The sequence below is a fragment of the Salvia hispanica genome, chromosome 5 (assembly GCF_023119035.1).
Source record: "Salvia hispanica cultivar TCC Black 2014 chromosome 5, UniMelb_Shisp_WGS_1.0, whole genome shotgun sequence".
Taxonomy (NCBI): domain Eukaryota; kingdom Viridiplantae; phylum Streptophyta; class Magnoliopsida; order Lamiales; family Lamiaceae; genus Salvia; species Salvia hispanica.
In genome coordinates, this window is record NC_062969.1 from 23,393,657 (window position 1) to 23,410,030 (window position 16,374).

At 37.3% G+C, this 16,374-nt stretch overlaps 3 protein-coding genes and 1 long non-coding RNA gene across 4 annotated transcripts in view; 3 read left to right on the forward strand and 1 right to left on the reverse strand.

Moving 5' to 3' along the window:
- Nucleotides 1-1,871: 1,871 nt before the first annotated feature.
- LOC125191098 lies at nucleotides 1,872-3,132 on the forward strand. The gene is made up of 3 exons (XR_007171051.1): nucleotides 1,872-2,009; nucleotides 2,807-2,909; nucleotides 3,078-3,132. It is a non-coding gene; the product is annotated as an uncharacterized LOC125191098 (long non-coding RNA).
- Nucleotides 3,133-8,252: 5,120 nt separating this feature from the next.
- On the reverse strand, nucleotides 8,253-10,064 carry LOC125189674 (lysM domain receptor-like kinase 4). The gene has a single exon (XM_048086927.1). The coding sequence runs from the start codon at nucleotides 10,062-10,064 to the stop codon at nucleotides 8,253-8,255; it is 1,812 nt and encodes a 603-aa protein (XP_047942884.1).
- Nucleotides 10,065-11,820: 1,756 nt separating this feature from the next.
- LOC125190855 (G-type lectin S-receptor-like serine/threonine-protein kinase At4g27290) lies at nucleotides 11,821-14,277 on the forward strand. Its single transcript, XM_048088261.1, has 7 exons — nucleotides 11,821-12,549; nucleotides 12,633-12,770; nucleotides 12,846-12,976; nucleotides 13,045-13,255; nucleotides 13,327-13,564; nucleotides 13,633-13,783; nucleotides 13,852-14,277. Exons 1-7 carry the CDS (start codon nucleotides 11,871-11,873, stop codon nucleotides 14,155-14,157), a joined length of 1,854 nt encoding a protein of 617 aa, XP_047944218.1. The 5' UTR covers nucleotides 11,821-11,870; the 3' UTR covers nucleotides 14,158-14,277.
- Nucleotides 14,278-16,039: 1,762 nt separating this feature from the next.
- LOC125189675 overlaps nucleotides 16,040-16,374 on the forward strand; it is a 7,108-nt gene continuing 6,773 nt past the window's right edge. The window contains exon 1 of the mRNA XM_048086928.1: nucleotides 16,040-16,065. The gene's annotated coding sequence lies outside the window, so the exon portion shown is untranslated. The remainder of the gene's footprint in view (nucleotides 16,066-16,374) is intronic.

Consider the following 16,374-nt stretch of genomic DNA (forward strand, 5'->3'; position numbering starts at 1 on the left):
GGAACATAAATCATGTCAACAGATTTTCAAATCATGTCAACAGAGCATAAATAAACAACATAACACAAAAAAATAATGTTAATGAAACAGAATGTCAACAAAGAGCTCATAACCCATACTTTTCCTTTGAAAACTCACAACTGATTAAGAAAAAAAGGGTTAAACAGTCTACACCAATTATTTCCTCAGTCAAGAATTATTGAGCTGATTTCTAAAGTAGCTTCAGATAAATCAGAAAATTACCCCTACAGTTATATCTAAAGATGTGGCTGCACTCTTGTAAAATTCTTAGACAATTGATATAAGTTATGTAAACCAAAATATCAGAACATGCTTCAAAATACCAGGATCAAAATGTCCAATTTAATTAGAATACACCAATTCAAACACACTATGCCAACAGAATATTTAACAAGTACACATAAATCATGTCAACAGAGCATAAATCACCAACATAACACAACAAAATAATGTTAATGAAACAGAATGTCCACAAAGAGCATAACAACAACACATAATATTTACCAAGTAACATAAATCATGTCAACAGATTTTCAAATCATGTCAACAGAGCATAAATCACCAACATAACACAAAAAATTCATGTTAATGAAAATCAAACCAAACTACCTCCACCATTCGTCGACGTAGACTCGGAATAAGATGAAGAATCCATCAAATAACACTTAGCTGTTGATTATGAACTGAAATCGAACCTGAAGATGAGAAAAAAAAAAAAAAAACTAATTAGGAACAAATTTAACTGGGCATCAACAAATAAAGGATAAAAACAGAATAAAAGTGGGTATAATCGACCGAAAAACGTCAAAATCAACAGAGAAATCCGTCGAAAACGTCGAACTGTTCGTCTGTTTTTCGAAAATTGAAGCGCAAATCAGATATCGTTGAAATCGTTGAAATCGTCTGAGTCTAATTTTGTGAATCAATTGAATCATAAATCGTTAAAATAGATTCAATCAGTGATAGTATTGAATTGTTAAATTCTCAGCAGAATCGCCAATGCAACTTGAATATGATGAAGAACCCTAAATTAAAACGCGAAAAGACCATTATACCCTTTCATATTAAACTAATCTAATAATATTTATTGTGTGGCAAAATCTGGACCACTCATTTAATAAAAATTAGTGGCTGATATTGCATCTCATTTCTCAATTAGCCCTAAATAATCTCAATATATATACATAGGATTGTGATCAATTGAGATTATTTAGGCTAATTGAGAAATGAGATGCAATATCAGCCACTAATTTTTATTAAATGAGTGGTCCAGATTTTGCCACACAATAAATATTTTTAGATTAATTTAACATGAAAGGGTAAAACTGTCTTTTCGCGTTTTAATCTAGGGTTCTTCAGCATATTACCGTGAGATTGGCGATTCTTGTGAGATTTTGCGATTTCCATCAGATCACTGATTGAATCTATTTTAACGATTTATGATTCAATTGATTCGAAAATTAGACTCAGACGATTTCAACGATATTTGATTTGCGATTCAATTTTCAAAAAACAGACGACCAGTTCGACAATTTCTGTGTTGATTTTGAAGTTTTTCGGTCGATTTTACCGATTTTGAAGTTCTTCAGCTTTCAATTGCGATTTTGGTGAGAATTGCGATTTCGTGAGATCTCTGATTCAATTGATTGAAACGATTTCTGATTCAATTGACTCAAAAATTAGAACGCAGACGATTTCAACGATTTGAACGATATCTGATTCGACGATTACTCATGATATCAATTTTCGAAAATCAGAAGACAAATCGACGGATTTCGGTGTTGAATCTGAAGTTTTTAGGTCGATTTTATCTACTTTGATTCTGTTTTTATGTTTTATTTGTTGATGCCCAGTCAAATTTCATCCTAATCAATTTTTATTTTTTTGCTTTTTCATCTTTAGCTTCGATTTCACTTCATAATCAACACCTAAGTGTTATCTGATGGATTCTTCATCTTATTCCGAGTCGACGTCGACGAATGGTGGAGGTAAGTTGGTTTGATTTTCATTAACATGATTTTTTTGTGTTGTGTTGGTGAATTATACTCTGTTGACATAAATGCAAATCTGTTGACATGATGTATGTTACCTGTCAAATTTTGTGTTATGTTGGTGAATTATACTTTGTAGCTATACTCTTTGTTGATATTCTGTTTCATTAACATGATTTTTTTGTGTTATGTTGGTGAATTATACTCTGTTGACATAAATGCACTGTTGATATTTAAATTGATGTTCTGTTGACATAAATGCAAATCTGTTGGCATGATGTATGTTATATGTTAAATATTCTATGTAGCTATACTCTTTGTTGACATTTTGTTGATATACAAAATAGTTTTATGCAAAATGAACCCTCCCCTGTCTGAACAGCCCCTGTTGTGGTGTTTGTTGGTGGAGGAAGGGGTTATGGATAGTGTTGAGAGTCCATGATAGGATGTCTGATGTATGTTACCTGTTAAATATTCTATGTAGCTATACTCTTTGTTGACATTTTGTTGATATACAAAATAGTTGTATGCAAAATGCAACCTCCCCTGTCTGAACAGCCTCTGCTGTGGTGTTTGTTGGTGGAGGAAGGTGTTATGGATAGGGTTGAGAGTCCATGATATGATGTTTGAGATGTTGGTGCTGATGTGGGTCAATTAAGATATGCTAGTTGACATTATCTGTTTCAGTTTGTTTACATATTTTCCCATTATGTTGTAGGATTTGTTATTCCAATTTATGATTGCTTGCTTATGCAATTTGCATAATTTGAGAGATGAATCTGATTGGATTGCAGTTACCATGATAATTCATTTGCAACTTCTAAGGCTCTGCATATAGCTAATAAGATCAACTCTTCATCAACATTCCATGTATTGGAAGCCTTTTTCCACCATCAGGTACATTGTGAATCTCCATCAGTTCTTGATCTTATAATTCATGAAATCTTGTGTGTGGTTCTTTTTTTTCAAGCGCGGTTGTGTAGTATAAAGCTCGAATAACTTAGTTAAGATTGCAATGCTGCATAACATGCTAACTGCACTTGAATTGATTGAAAATTAAAACAGGTGCTATTTTATGGGAAGGTGACATTTAACAAGTCTAAAGCAGCTGTGAGGGAGCGTATAGTGGACTTCGCAGCAAAAGCCCTTGGATCGTTCCGTATTGTTCTGCAGTCAAATCCGGCTTCAACGGCATGAATTATATGTAAAACATTGTTGTTGACATGAATTATATATAAAACGTTGTTGTTGACATAAATAATATAGGTCATTGACATGAAAATATTCGTTGTTGACATTAATTATTTGTAAAATGTTGTTGTTGACATAATAGTTGACATAAATAATGTTTGCCGTTGACATCGTGGTTCCCATAAATAACATTTGTTGTTGACATCATAGTTGACATAATGTCTTCGTAGTTGACATCGCGAAAATGACAATTATGCCCCCTAGTTGACATAATGTTTGAGTAGTTGACATTGCGCGAAAATTGTGAATGAGTGGCTGAAAATGCATCTCAATTCTCAATTAAGCTAAAAAATCTCAACCTAACAAGACCCGTTGTTGATATTTGATTTTGTTCTCTATTGACATCTATTGTATGATTTTGTTTTTTTTTTTTAATTTTAAGATTTGTTTTCTAAGTTGTACACACTTTATACAAGCTGTTGACATTTGGTTATAAGTTGTTGACATTTCAATACAAGTTGGAGTCAGACTTGCCTCCGTGCTACTCGCTGATGAGGGCGTCCAGGCTGCCCCAGTCCTACCTGGAGGGGTAATTACAATTACAATTCATGTTTTTAAGGTTAATTACAATTAAAAATCATGTCAACTATATATACTAGCCATGTCAACAACTAATATAATTATGTCAACTATGGTGCATATCGTGTCAACGGTACATACAAGTCATGTCAACTACGGTACATATCGTGTCTACTACACGTACAAACCATGTCAACTATGTTACATACTATGTCAACTACACGTACAAACCATGTCAACTATACATAGAAACCATGTCAACAACAATTATAAGTCATGTCATCTACACGTACAAGCCATGTCAACAACAATCAGAGTTGTTTTTTTAGTTGTTAACATATACTAAAAGTTATTGACATTTTATAAAATGTCAATAATGTCATGTCATCTAACACGTACATCTATACGCATATAATGTCAACCAGTGTACAATCCATGTCAATTATATATATAATCCATCTCATCTACATACATATAATGTCAACTACAATCCATGTCAATTATATATATAATCCATGTCAACTACATACATATAATGTCAATAACATATATCTACATACATAGAGAAAGCAATTGAAAAAGCAAATAAATCTCATAAGCATTGTGGAAAATGTCATAAAGTGAATGATCATAATGCCAGAAGTTGTGGAAAAGAGAAGACATAATTGTTCTTTTTTAATAATCAGAGTTGTTTTTTAGTTTTTGACATATACTACAAGTTAATGACATTTTCTTATTAGTTGTTGATATTTGATTTTGCTCTCTATTGATGTGTATTGTATGATCATCGTACCAGAACTTGTGGTAAAAAGGAAAAAAAAAAGAAAAAAAATACTTGTTCTTTTTTAATTATAAGATTTGTTTTTTGAGTTGTTCACACTATAAAAGTTGTTGACAAGCTGTTGACATTTTGCTATAAGTTGTTGACATTTGATATGCAGGCTATTGACGTGTATTGTATGACCATGATGTCAGAACTTGTGTCAAATAAAAAAATTAAGATAAAATAGTTGTTATTTTTTAATTACAAGAAATATTTTTGAGTTGTTGACACTTTATACAAATTGTTGACAAGCTGTTGACATTTTGTTATAAGTTGTTGACATTTGATATGCAAGCTATTGACATGTGTTGTATGATCATGATGTTAGAACTTGTGTCAAATAAAAAATATTAAGATAAAATAGTTGTTATTTTTTAATTACAAGAATTGTTTTGAGTTGTTGACACTATATATACAAAGTTGTTGACATTTGATAAACAAGATGTTGACATTTTTATATAAGTTGTTGACATTTGATATAAAAGTTGTTGACATGTATTGTATAATCATGATACTTGAACTTGTTTCAAATAAAAAAATTAAGAGAAAATAGTTGTTCTTTTTCAATTATAAGAATCGTATTTGCGTTGTTGACATTTCAATACAAGTTGTTGAACTGATTGACATTTGATTACTACTAAGTTCAAAAGTCAGAAACCACAATAGTAGTCAATGGTTTGTGTGGGAAGTGCAGGTTTTGGGAGGAAGGCTTCAGCAACCCAAAGTTTGATGAGTTTAAAGACACATATCTCACAATCTTCCGAGAATGCACCCAGGTAAAGGAAATAGCCTTGAAGTCTAGCGGGCAAGTAAATGTAGCTGGGAGCCAAGATCTCCATGTAGGAACCCTCCTCCATTTCAGCTGCATCAGCAGTATATTCTTCAATCTTTTTCCAGAAATCAATCTTTTTTGTCTCCTAATGAGAAGACCACCAACCACAACCAGTGACAGAGGAAGACCTTTCCATTTCTCGGCGATCGATCTTCCAATTTCCTTCAAATGAGGAGGGCAGAGCAATGTAACATCATCATTATCTTTTTTCAGCATATCACCGAAGGTCAGATAACATAGCAACTGACAGTTGTGCTCCAGCCCGAGCGGCTGCATCGCATGAAGTAAACTAGATTTTTCGAAAATTTTATCAACGACCACCCGAGGCCTAGTGGTGAGAAGAATCCGGCTGCCGTTTCCTTATCCGCCAAGGTATGCGCGATCTGATCCCAAGCATTAGTGTCCCAGACATCATCCACGACGATTAGAAACTTGAGATTGTAAAGCTCCTAATGCAGGCACTGGAGCAACGTCTGATCGTCGCCCTAGGTGGCATAGTGGCCTGATTGGTAGTTTTTGCTCTCCATGATTACTAGCAGTTCATGACCTCAACTATAATTTATTTACTACTGTTGAATATCAAATGAACTTTGTAAATTTGTTAAATTTAGTCATGTATCAAAAACATTATTCCGATATTTCATACTGAGAAACATGTTTTTACAGCGAGACGAAATTAATTGTTTTCAAAATCATAAAAATAAAAAAATAAAAACACTTTGACGAACTTTCAGTAGCCAACTTCATTGAGAACTTTCATCAAACAATTGGCAGAAGATGCAACAATTACATATGTCAACAGTATACAATATCATGTCAATGACAAGTATATGTTGTTTATAGAAAACACAAGTATATTGCTATAACTATGTCAATAGCTATTGTATAAAATGTCAATAATCTTTAAAATGTAAACAAATCCTTAACTGGAAGGAGATGCTTGTTCTCTTCCTTTTTTACCAGCAACAATTTTCAATTCCATCTCTTCTGATTTTACCATTGCTAATCAACAAAAAAAATCAGCAGAATCGAATTCATAAGAAAACAAATTCAGAAGTATTTTAATACACTAAAATCGAAGCAATATTCCTTGAAATTTGAATAAATTTCTTAACCTGTAGAAGTCGCTTCATCGATCGCCGATTTGGATGCCTTTTTCCGGCGACAATCGGCGCTTCAGCTTCAGCCGATTCCCTTACATTTAGTTCTTCAATCCTCATTTTTGGAACTTATTGATGTAGGAAACTGATTTCGTAGATCTAGGATTAGGAGATGAATAACAATGTTTGATTGATTTTTGAAGATTTGCATAATTGTATAAGTGATTTTTGAAGATTTGCAGAATTGTTTGGGAGAGAAACTTGGGTGAGAAACATTCGAGAGTTTTAGAGGGGTTTTTAATATAATTTAAACATTTAGAACTGAAATGAATATCAACAAGAGCATGTATTTTGTCAACAGAGGGTATTTCTGTAACTCAAGTTTTTTTTCAGTTTATACATTCCTTAATTTACTCCCACATTCCAAACTGAAATTATTCATTTCATGAAAAGAATCGTAACACCATTAAAATTGATTTGAAAACTTAATCATCTGCATTTTTTTTATGATTTTTCATTTAACAACGTTGATTCTTAGTTAATGGAGTAGTATTTTATTTTTTTGTTTCTTTAGGATCTTTCTATTTTTGTACGCGGTTCGTCCTATGTTGATTTTGTTATTTTCTGTTGATATTTCATTGAACGTGGTTGATTCTATGTTAGACATTTTTATACATAGATGTGTATAGTTGTTGATTCTATGTTGATATTTATTGATGTTATGTTGATTTAACATATTGCAGTTTATTTTATTGTGTTGACATCGTGTTGATATTATTCTATTGTGTTGATATCGTGTTGATATTACTCTATTGTGTTGATATCGTGTTGATATTTATTATAGAATCGACACAAAATCAACAGAAAAGGAAGAACATAAGAAAAGGAATCAAGCACAAAATATTTGTTAATTTCAAAATCAGCGCATGAAATCGACAAATAAACATCACCAAATCTTGTTAATTTCACAAAATCAACAGCAACACAAAATCAACACTGAATTTGTGTTAATTTCACAGAATCAACTCAAATTCATCTTCCCCATTAAAATCAACGCAAAATCAATGCGACTTCAATACAGGTAAATTGGAAATTCAACGTGAAATCAACACAAGCAAATTAAGTTGCTATATATATATATATATATATATATATATATATATATTATATTATTGTATTTTTGCGCGTCTAGCCAAAGAAGAATACTTTTAATGTGCGTGCGCATGTGCTTGTGTGTGCGTGTGTTGGTATAGTAGTAAAGTTATAATATTTGAGGCCAAATGTGTACACTATGACACAAGCTCTGAATTTCTGTTCATTTGTTAATAAAACCTACCTTCTAATTAGCTAGGCACACAGAACAACTTCTTAAGACAAAATGGCGCAAATATTACACTATAATATGGTGCTCAGTCACATCAACCAACATTTTAAATCCATTCTCTTGGTTTGTTTCACAACGGCCAATTTTATCTTGATTTCATAATTTGAAGAAAACCCAAACAAAAGCATCTCGAGGCGTATAGTATCTAGCATTATATTGTTTAGTTTGTAGTCAAAATTTATAGCTTGGAACAAAGCACCGTCAAAAATCACCACAAAAATACAAATACACCATTGGATATAAATTTATGTCCAAATACTGTGACGCAAATATATTAATTACACAATTTATTTGCTTGTATATTTGATCCGATAATGTAGTGTTACTCTGACTAGAGCATCCTAGCAAGAATCTTGAGCACATCTTCAATGGAGGGCCTATGCATGGGATCATGGTCTACGCATGATCCAGCCAAAACAGCCATACACAATGCCTCCGCTAATGGATAATCATCTCTCAGTGAAGAATCCACAAAACTCCTCAACTGATCAAAGCACCCTCCTTCCTTCTCTCCCATAAACCCCATCGCCTCCCTCACCCCTCTCTCATCCACCCCCACTTCCTTCCCGCTTATCACTTCCATCAGCACCACCCCAAAATCAAACATCTCTCCGCTCCGATCCACGCCCGAGCTTCTCCGATTCTCGCCTGAAACAAATATCTTCGCCCTCCAGCTCGAGCTCAAGTATACGTTGTCGCTGCTCAGCCTCAGCTGGTCCGTGTAGGCCGTCACGGAGTAGCGCAGGTAGTGGAGCCCCGTCGCGATGTCGAATGCGATCTGAGTCCTCCGATGCCATTGAAGCGCGCCAGATGAACTTTTCAAGTAATCTCTTAAGCTGCCATTGACGGGGAGCTCGAACACCAGATAGCAGCAGCTCGACGTCCGATCTTCCTCGTCGTCGCCGCCGCCGTAGCAGACGCCGCGGAGCTTCACGATGTTCACGTGATTGATTCTGGAGTGGACGTCGATCACCTGACGAGTCTTCTCCAATCGCATCTCTTTGATCATCATCATCGCATTCGCCTCGCCGCTGCCGCACCTGTAGATCCCGCCGCTCGTCTTCACCTCGCCGCTGAAATTCTTCGTCGCGGAGCTGATCTCCTCAATGCTGTAGCTCCGGAGAGAGTACTTCACCCCGACGAGCAGATCCGGCGACAAGCATGAATTCGTGGAGCTCCTCGTCGGCGGCGCCGAGAAAGGAGAGCTGATCGGAGTCGAGCATGAGTTCATTGACCGAATTCTCTCGATTTTGAACTTCTTCAACGCCTTCATGTACAAACAGCAGGAGATCGTCAGAGCAGCCATCAGAAAAGTTCCGATTACGGATCCGGCGATGTACAATTTCCTCAATTCCGGCGCGTTTCGCCTCTTTTCAACCGGTTGCGTCGGCAGGAACTGAAGCGTCGGCGGATCTGCATCAGGAATGCTGAAATTGATCAACGGCTCGTCTCTCACCGGAATCAAAACCGTCGTGTTAGGAAAAACCGGCGGCGCGAACGGATCCATGCGGTTGAACCTCCATATCTCCTCCTCTGCAACGTTGAATTTTCCCGCCAATTTTTTGGTGGTGTCTCCTTCAATGAGAGGGTAGGCGACGAGATATTTAACTGGATCGTTTTCGAAAACTTCATCCAAACAAGCGCACTTGAGAGGCAAACGGAGCGTGGAGCCAGCACTAACGCCGTTACCGAGGGCGCGATTTTCCGCCGTTAACGCGTCGGATTTCACCAGACCTTCGTAAACTGCGCAGGCGATTTCTGAAATTGAGGTGTGTTGAGTGGCGGTGTAGGTGAAGTAGGAGCGGTAGACGCGATCGGCGGCGCAGGAGCACGTGACCGGGACGAGGAGTTCGTGGCCGGAGGGGAGAGGCTGCGACGGAGTGGAGACGTTAGGGTTGACGGAGAGTAAGGTGCGGGAGTCGGTTTGGAACAGGGTTGAGATGGCGGAGACGGTTGAGAAGTGGCGGTTGGTTCTGTAGACTATGAATGTGGGGCAGGAGGTTCCGGCGGAGGCGCAGGTGTAGGCGGCGGCGGGATTGGTGGTGTGAGAGGAGCATGGAGTGTGGTCGTAATACTGCTGGGAGTAGGCGTATCGCAGAGACAGGATTGTGAAAGTGATAATAACAGGTTGCAAAGGAATCATGTTGGCGCGAGCATTGTGAAATTCGTTTTGGGATTGTGTGGTGTTTTGATGAGTGATTCTGGTAGTGGTAGGAGAGGGACATGATGTAAGAGATGATTGTGAGCTTGTTTATGAAATATTGAGGGGTTACATCAACAGTCATGGCCGGCTGCATTTTGGTATGCTTCTTCTTGTAACTTTGTTCTATTCTTCTCTTTCCAACCAACATTCTTTACTCTAGTTGCATTAAAAAATTTGATGCTCATTACTCTTGCTGCCCTTCTCTAATTTTTCAACAAATATTACATTGATATTTAAATGCTATATTAGTCATATAAGTATCTACTACAAAATAATTAATGAAAATTAAATATGAAAGAATACAAAACTAAATTAAAAAAGAGCAAGTTAGTGGTTAAACACATAAATATTTGTTAAAACCAAAATAAATAATAAAACTTAAATATGAATTGAGAATAAAATAAAATTGAATTAGAGGTGATATAGATTAAAACAAAGTTAATTTGGAGAAGAGAAAGTTAAAGTAATAAATAATAAAATTTAAATATGAATTGAGAATAAAATAAAATTGAATTAGAAGTGATATAGATTAAAACAAAGTTAATTTGGAGAAGAGAAAGTTAAAGTAAAAATTAATGGCAGAAAATGTGCCCAAGAAGAATTGAACCCAGCCCTCTAGCATTGGGAGAGAACCAACATACCACTAGGCCACCACCAGATTATGTCAAATAAGACTACATATAATATCAAAGCATACAATTTTGGGGGTACAACTTATTACTACGTGTATACGCCACTGTTTGCGATATTAACTTGTAAGGATCATATACATAGTTTTTGCCTTTTGAATCCCTCCATCAGAGTAAAAATGAACATATGCAGGAGGTTTTAAGTAGCCAATTTCTTGTTTGATGATTGTCAACTGGCCACCATAGTTCCAACATTACATAGTTAATTTATTACTATTCCATATTAATTGTACTACTATTTTCTTAGATCTCTAGAGACCTCATAACAGAGTACATTTGAATAAAGTTAGTCCATAAAAATGGGTCAGCCCAGCCGCCACGATGAGAAAATATTACTCCACTAAAAGGTTTACAATCTGTTTGAAGAACAACTTGATTTGGTCAAAGTCTTGCTGAGTACAGCATTTGATAGCTGGTTCTAATAACTACATTCGGAAAAATTCAATGATCAGCCGCAGGCATGGACGAATACCGAAAGAATTCATCAGCATTTTTACTCATCTATTTTCTTCTATTCAACATCCTACTTTGTACCGCAATCGACACCATAAACACCTCTGCAACAATCAGAGATGGAGAAGCACTCGTTTCTCCCAACGGAGTATTCAAGCTCGGTTTCTTCAACCTCGCCACTTCCACAAACCGTTACGTAGGAATCTGGTACAACAATATAACCGTCCCCACATATGTGTGGGTCGCAAACAGAGAATCCCCACTCACAGACACATCCGGCGTCTTAACGGTAACGCCACCCGGCATCCTCGCGCTTCTTAACGGAACTAACGGCACCGTCTGGTCATCGCCGTTTACTCCATCCCCACATCCAACCGCGCGATTGCTCGATTCAGGGAATCTGATCGTCAAAGATGCAGACGATGATGATAACTTCCTCTGGCAGAGCTTCGATTACCCCTGCGACACGTTTTTAGCCGGAATCCGGCTGGGATGGAACTACGTCACCGGCCTCGAGACCTACATTTCGTCGTGGAAAAGCAACGACGATCCGGCGAAAGGCGAGTATTCGTCCCACGTGGACCCCACCGGATACCCTCAGCTGATGTTGAAAAAGGGAGAACAAATTATGTACAGGATCGGGCCGTGGAACGGTCTCCGGTGGAGCGGGGCCCCCAACACGAGCAACGACCCGACCTACAGCGGGTCGGTCCAGATAACCCGAGATGAAGTGCACTACACATTGCGCGCGGTCACGGACTCGGTCTTGTCGAGGTCGACCCTGACTCCCAATGGCGTAGGAGTGCGGTCCACGTGGAACGATCGGGCGAATTCATGGACCACTTACTCCAACATGCCGGCGGACAACTGCGACAACTATGCGCTGTGCGGTCCGCACGGCATCTGCAATGTGGGGACGTCCCCGTCGTGCGGATGTCTCGACAGGTTCGTGCCGAGAGATCCAGAGAGCTGGGATGGGACGGACTGGTCGGGCGGGTGCGTGAGGAGGACTGCGCTGAGCTGTGACGGAGATAAGTTTTTGAAGTACTCTGGGATCAAGCTGCCTGATGCTCGCAACACTACCAACAATAACGAGAGGAGGAGCCTCACGGAGTGCCAAGTGGATTGCTCGAGGGACTGTTCATGTGTGGCGTATGCGCAGCTGAATATCAGTGGAGACGGGAGTGGATGCTTGTTCTACCATGCCGACTTGATCGATATCCGAACTCTGGCTTCGGCTGGCCAGGATCTTTACATCAGAATGGCTGCTTCTGAGGTTGAAGGTAAGTACTAGGAAGCTTCTGGTCAGCATTAATGTATGAGATAAATTGATTGTGATGTTTGGTTTGGTTTTGTTTGATTGAAGATGTGGCAAGCGTTGACGGTAACAAAGGGAGAACAAGATCTATCATTATTGCAAGTGTTACGTCTGTGGTTTTTGTGTGCCTAATCCTCGGTTATGTTTATGGCCGGAAGACGAAGAAGGATCCCAGTATGAGTCAAGGTGTAATACAAATGTTTACTAATTATCAGTGTCTATTTGTGCTTGATTTTGGTATTGACGTTGATTATGTTGTAGGGATGTTCAGTGCAACTCATGTTAAAGACGCGGAGCTGCCATTCTTTAGCTTGTCTACAGTTTTGAAAGCTACTGATAATTTTTCAGACAAGAATAAGCTGGGTGAGGGCGGATTTGGACCTGTGTACATGGTAAGGATTCTACTTGAAATTTGTAGCATTATTTGTATGACATTTCACATTTCCACAATGGTGTCCAGGGCGTGCTGAAAGACGGGCATGAAATTGCTGTCAAACGTTTGTCGAAGACCTCAACGCAGGGAGTGAATGAGCTGAGAAACGAAGTAACGCTGATATCCAAACTCCAGCACCGCAATCTGGTGAGGACTCTGGGATTTTGCGCTCAAGGAGACGAGTACATGTTGGTCTACGAATACATGCCTAATTACAGCCTTGACTTAACGTTATTTGGTGAGAGCGTTATGCAATTTAAACTCACAAAGCTGCATTTGGCTCTCTTCTAATTGTCTATATTTGGACAGACCAAGAGAAGAGTAGGCTCCTTGACTGGCAAAAGCGCTTCAATATCATCAATGGAATTGCTAAAGGGCTACTGTATCTTCACCAAGATTCGAGGCTGAGAATCATCCACCGCGACCTCAAAGCTAGCAACATACTGCTAGATGCTGATATGATTCCCAAGATATCGGACTTTGGATTAGCTAGGAGCTTTGGAGGAAACCAAACAGAAGCTCAGACGCGCAGAGTTGTTGGGACTTAGTAAGAAAATCAAGCTTCTAGCTATACTATTAACAAGGATCCTAACATGTACTTGTACTCTGTCACAGTGGTTACATGTCTCCGGAGTACGCTATAGATGGGTTGTTTTCAGTCAAATCCGACGTTTTCAGTTTCGGTGTTCTCGTGCTAGAGATTGTTAGCGGCAACAGAAACAGAGGATTCCTCCTTAAAGACCACAATCTCAACCTTCTTGGACATGTAAGCTGTCTCACTTTTTTTCTTCTTTTTACTGCTTGATAGTCTAAAGCAACTAAAACTGTGTGAAGGCGTGGAGTCTTTACAAAGAAGATAGTTTGAGAAAACTAGTTGATCCTTGTCTGGATGAGGCATTCGACTTGGGACAAGTGGAACGTACGATCCATGTTGGGCTGCTGTGCGTGCAGAATAGCCCGGACGACAGGCCAAGCATGTCGTCTGTGGTGTTCATGCTGGGGAATGGAGTGGCACTGCCGCAGGCGAAGCAGCCGGGTTTCTTCTCGGAGAGGAACATTGCTATTGATCACAACTCCAACGACTCTAATCCCACAGCTTCGCATAATCAACTTACAATCACTTGGACACAAGGTAGATAGCAGTCAAAACTGTTGTACAATGAGTTAATTGTAAGGTGTAACCTCGAGAAATATAGAGAGAATACTGCCATTTATTTGAATTTTTCATGCTAGGCTTCTTAGTTGAGATGTTCCAGACAAACAATGACTTGAAGAATGATAGTTTTCTACTAAGTATTGTCACATAATTTTGATTTCATTATGATACAGGTCAGTGGTTTCTCAATTCAATTTCGTATCTGACACTTCGTTTTGTAAAATGCTTGAACACAACCTTTTGAAAATGGAATTGCAATAATAAAATGTTAATCTTAATAAAAATAGTACTACTATAAATAAAAAGAAAAATACATACAAACAAAAAGTAATTGTAGAAAAGGTGAAAACGGAAATCAGAGAAATCACAATGATAAAATATCGTAGTATGATTTATTGGTGCCTATTGAAGTATTGATATTAACTATGGGACTAAAATCTATATAGAAATTAAAAGTTTGTCTTGATTGTTTTGTCCCCCCTGATCTTGATCAATTATCATAAGAGTGTCTAGATTTTGACGCTAGGCCATGGGCATATAATTACTCACTCCGTCTGCGAATAAGAGTCTAATTCATAATTACAATAAATAATAAAAAAATTTCACATTCCACTAATTCATTTCACTCGCATATTATTTAAAACAAATTTATCCAAATGAAAATCCTATTCCATTAACTTTATTTCATCTATTTTTCTTAACATTTCTAAAATCCGTGCAAAAATGAGACTCCTATTAACGAACGAAGAGAGTATAACACGACAAAAATTGACCAGCTTGACTGTTTCTAGTCAATTAATGTTTCTAATGCAAAAAAGACACAAACCATACGAAGATGGTGAGCTGACGGTCCAAAAATAAAAATCCAACCATAAAAGAAACACACTGCAATTCAGCCACTGCTAGTCTACATCAGTAAGACCCGGAATAGCAATAGCAAACAGCCTGAGCAATAATTATGAATATTAAATGATTTGAATATTTTACTAGTAAAATATAGTACAGTAGCTTTCACTGAAAATGTGTAGCATCAAACTTTCTATAATGCATTTTGAGTTGTGACATCGTTATACTTATTTCTTAGTTTGGAAAAAAATTAATGTAATACACATTTGTATCATAATAATTTATTTATATTTTAATATATCAGATCAATAGGTTATTCTTTAGACTACTATATGCATATTTATTTGCAATAAAAGATTGCTGGTGATTTGCATTAGCTAATGTAAAATGCTTGGGAAAAAACAAAATCCAAATCCTATCTCAGGCCAAGTTGCGACTTCTTTTCATGCGCGCAATAAAAATTAGAAGACACAAAGTTATAGAAAGTGCAATTAATGCAAATAAGAGAGCAGAAAAAAAAATTAAGAAGAAAGATTAAAAATAAAAATAAGAGTAATAAAATGAAATAGAGGATGCATAGGGAAGGAGAAATTAATCATTGAAAGTATTGAAAAGAGGAATGAATTAATATGGATAAGAGGAGAGAGAGACAAAATTTAGTCAATAGGTATTGATATGCCCTTTATTCATGGTTGGAGGAGGGTCATTTAGTCCCAAAACAAAAGGTAAGGAACCGTGCATGTGTGACTTTTTATTATATAGTTTACTCCATTTAAAAGGATAGGTTATTTGATCACGTTGCCAAAAATGATCACGTTTTGCGGGAATTTGAAATAAGTCTTGCTCCACAAGACTCGCTAATGCGGCAAACATTTGGGCTGTAAATCAGCAGCCGCAGATGATCAGTGTCCTTCTCTCTCCTCTCTCCTCATCACTCCAAATTTATTTTGCTTTGTTGTAAACCTAATACACACATTTCAATTTCAATTTCAATTTGCTAAGGCTTGGTTTTTCAAAATCATCTCTCGGAAATTTCCACTTGCAAGGTGCGATTTTCACTTTTTTTTTCTGGTCTGTTTACTCTTTTCGTTCTCTGTTTTGCTACTTGTTCCCATCAAGCATTACTTCCTTGCTGATTATACGAACTTGAGTTTTTTTATGTGCTAAACTTCTGTTGAAGTCGCATCTTTGTGTTTCCTGGATGATTCTCTGCTATATGAAAATAAGTTAACGATTTTGTAGCGGATTGCTGTAACTGACTTTTGCCAGTTTCTGAAGAACACACGCTCATAGTGTGCACGAACCGATACTAATTTTTGAGTTTTAAGAGTTTTTTTTTTTTTTTTTTTTTTAGG

Excerpts from the sequence above, each read along its gene's own strand:
- LOC125189674 (XM_048086927.1), bottom strand. The coding sequence starts at position 10,064 with ATGATTCCTTTGCAACCTGTTATTATCACTTTCACAATCCTGTCTCTG.
- LOC125190855 (XM_048088261.1), top strand. The coding sequence starts at position 11,871 with ATGTTGAAAAAGGGAGAACAAATTATGTACAGGATCGGGCCGTGGAAC. Across the intron at positions 12,771-12,845 it reads GGATCCCAGTATGAGTCAAG|GGATGTTCAGTGCAACTCAT; the intron begins GTGTAATACAAA and ends ATTATGTTGTAG. Across the intron at positions 13,784-13,851 it reads ATCTCAACCTTCTTGGACAT|GCGTGGAGTCTTTACAAAGA; the intron begins GTAAGCTGTCTC and ends AACTGTGTGAAG.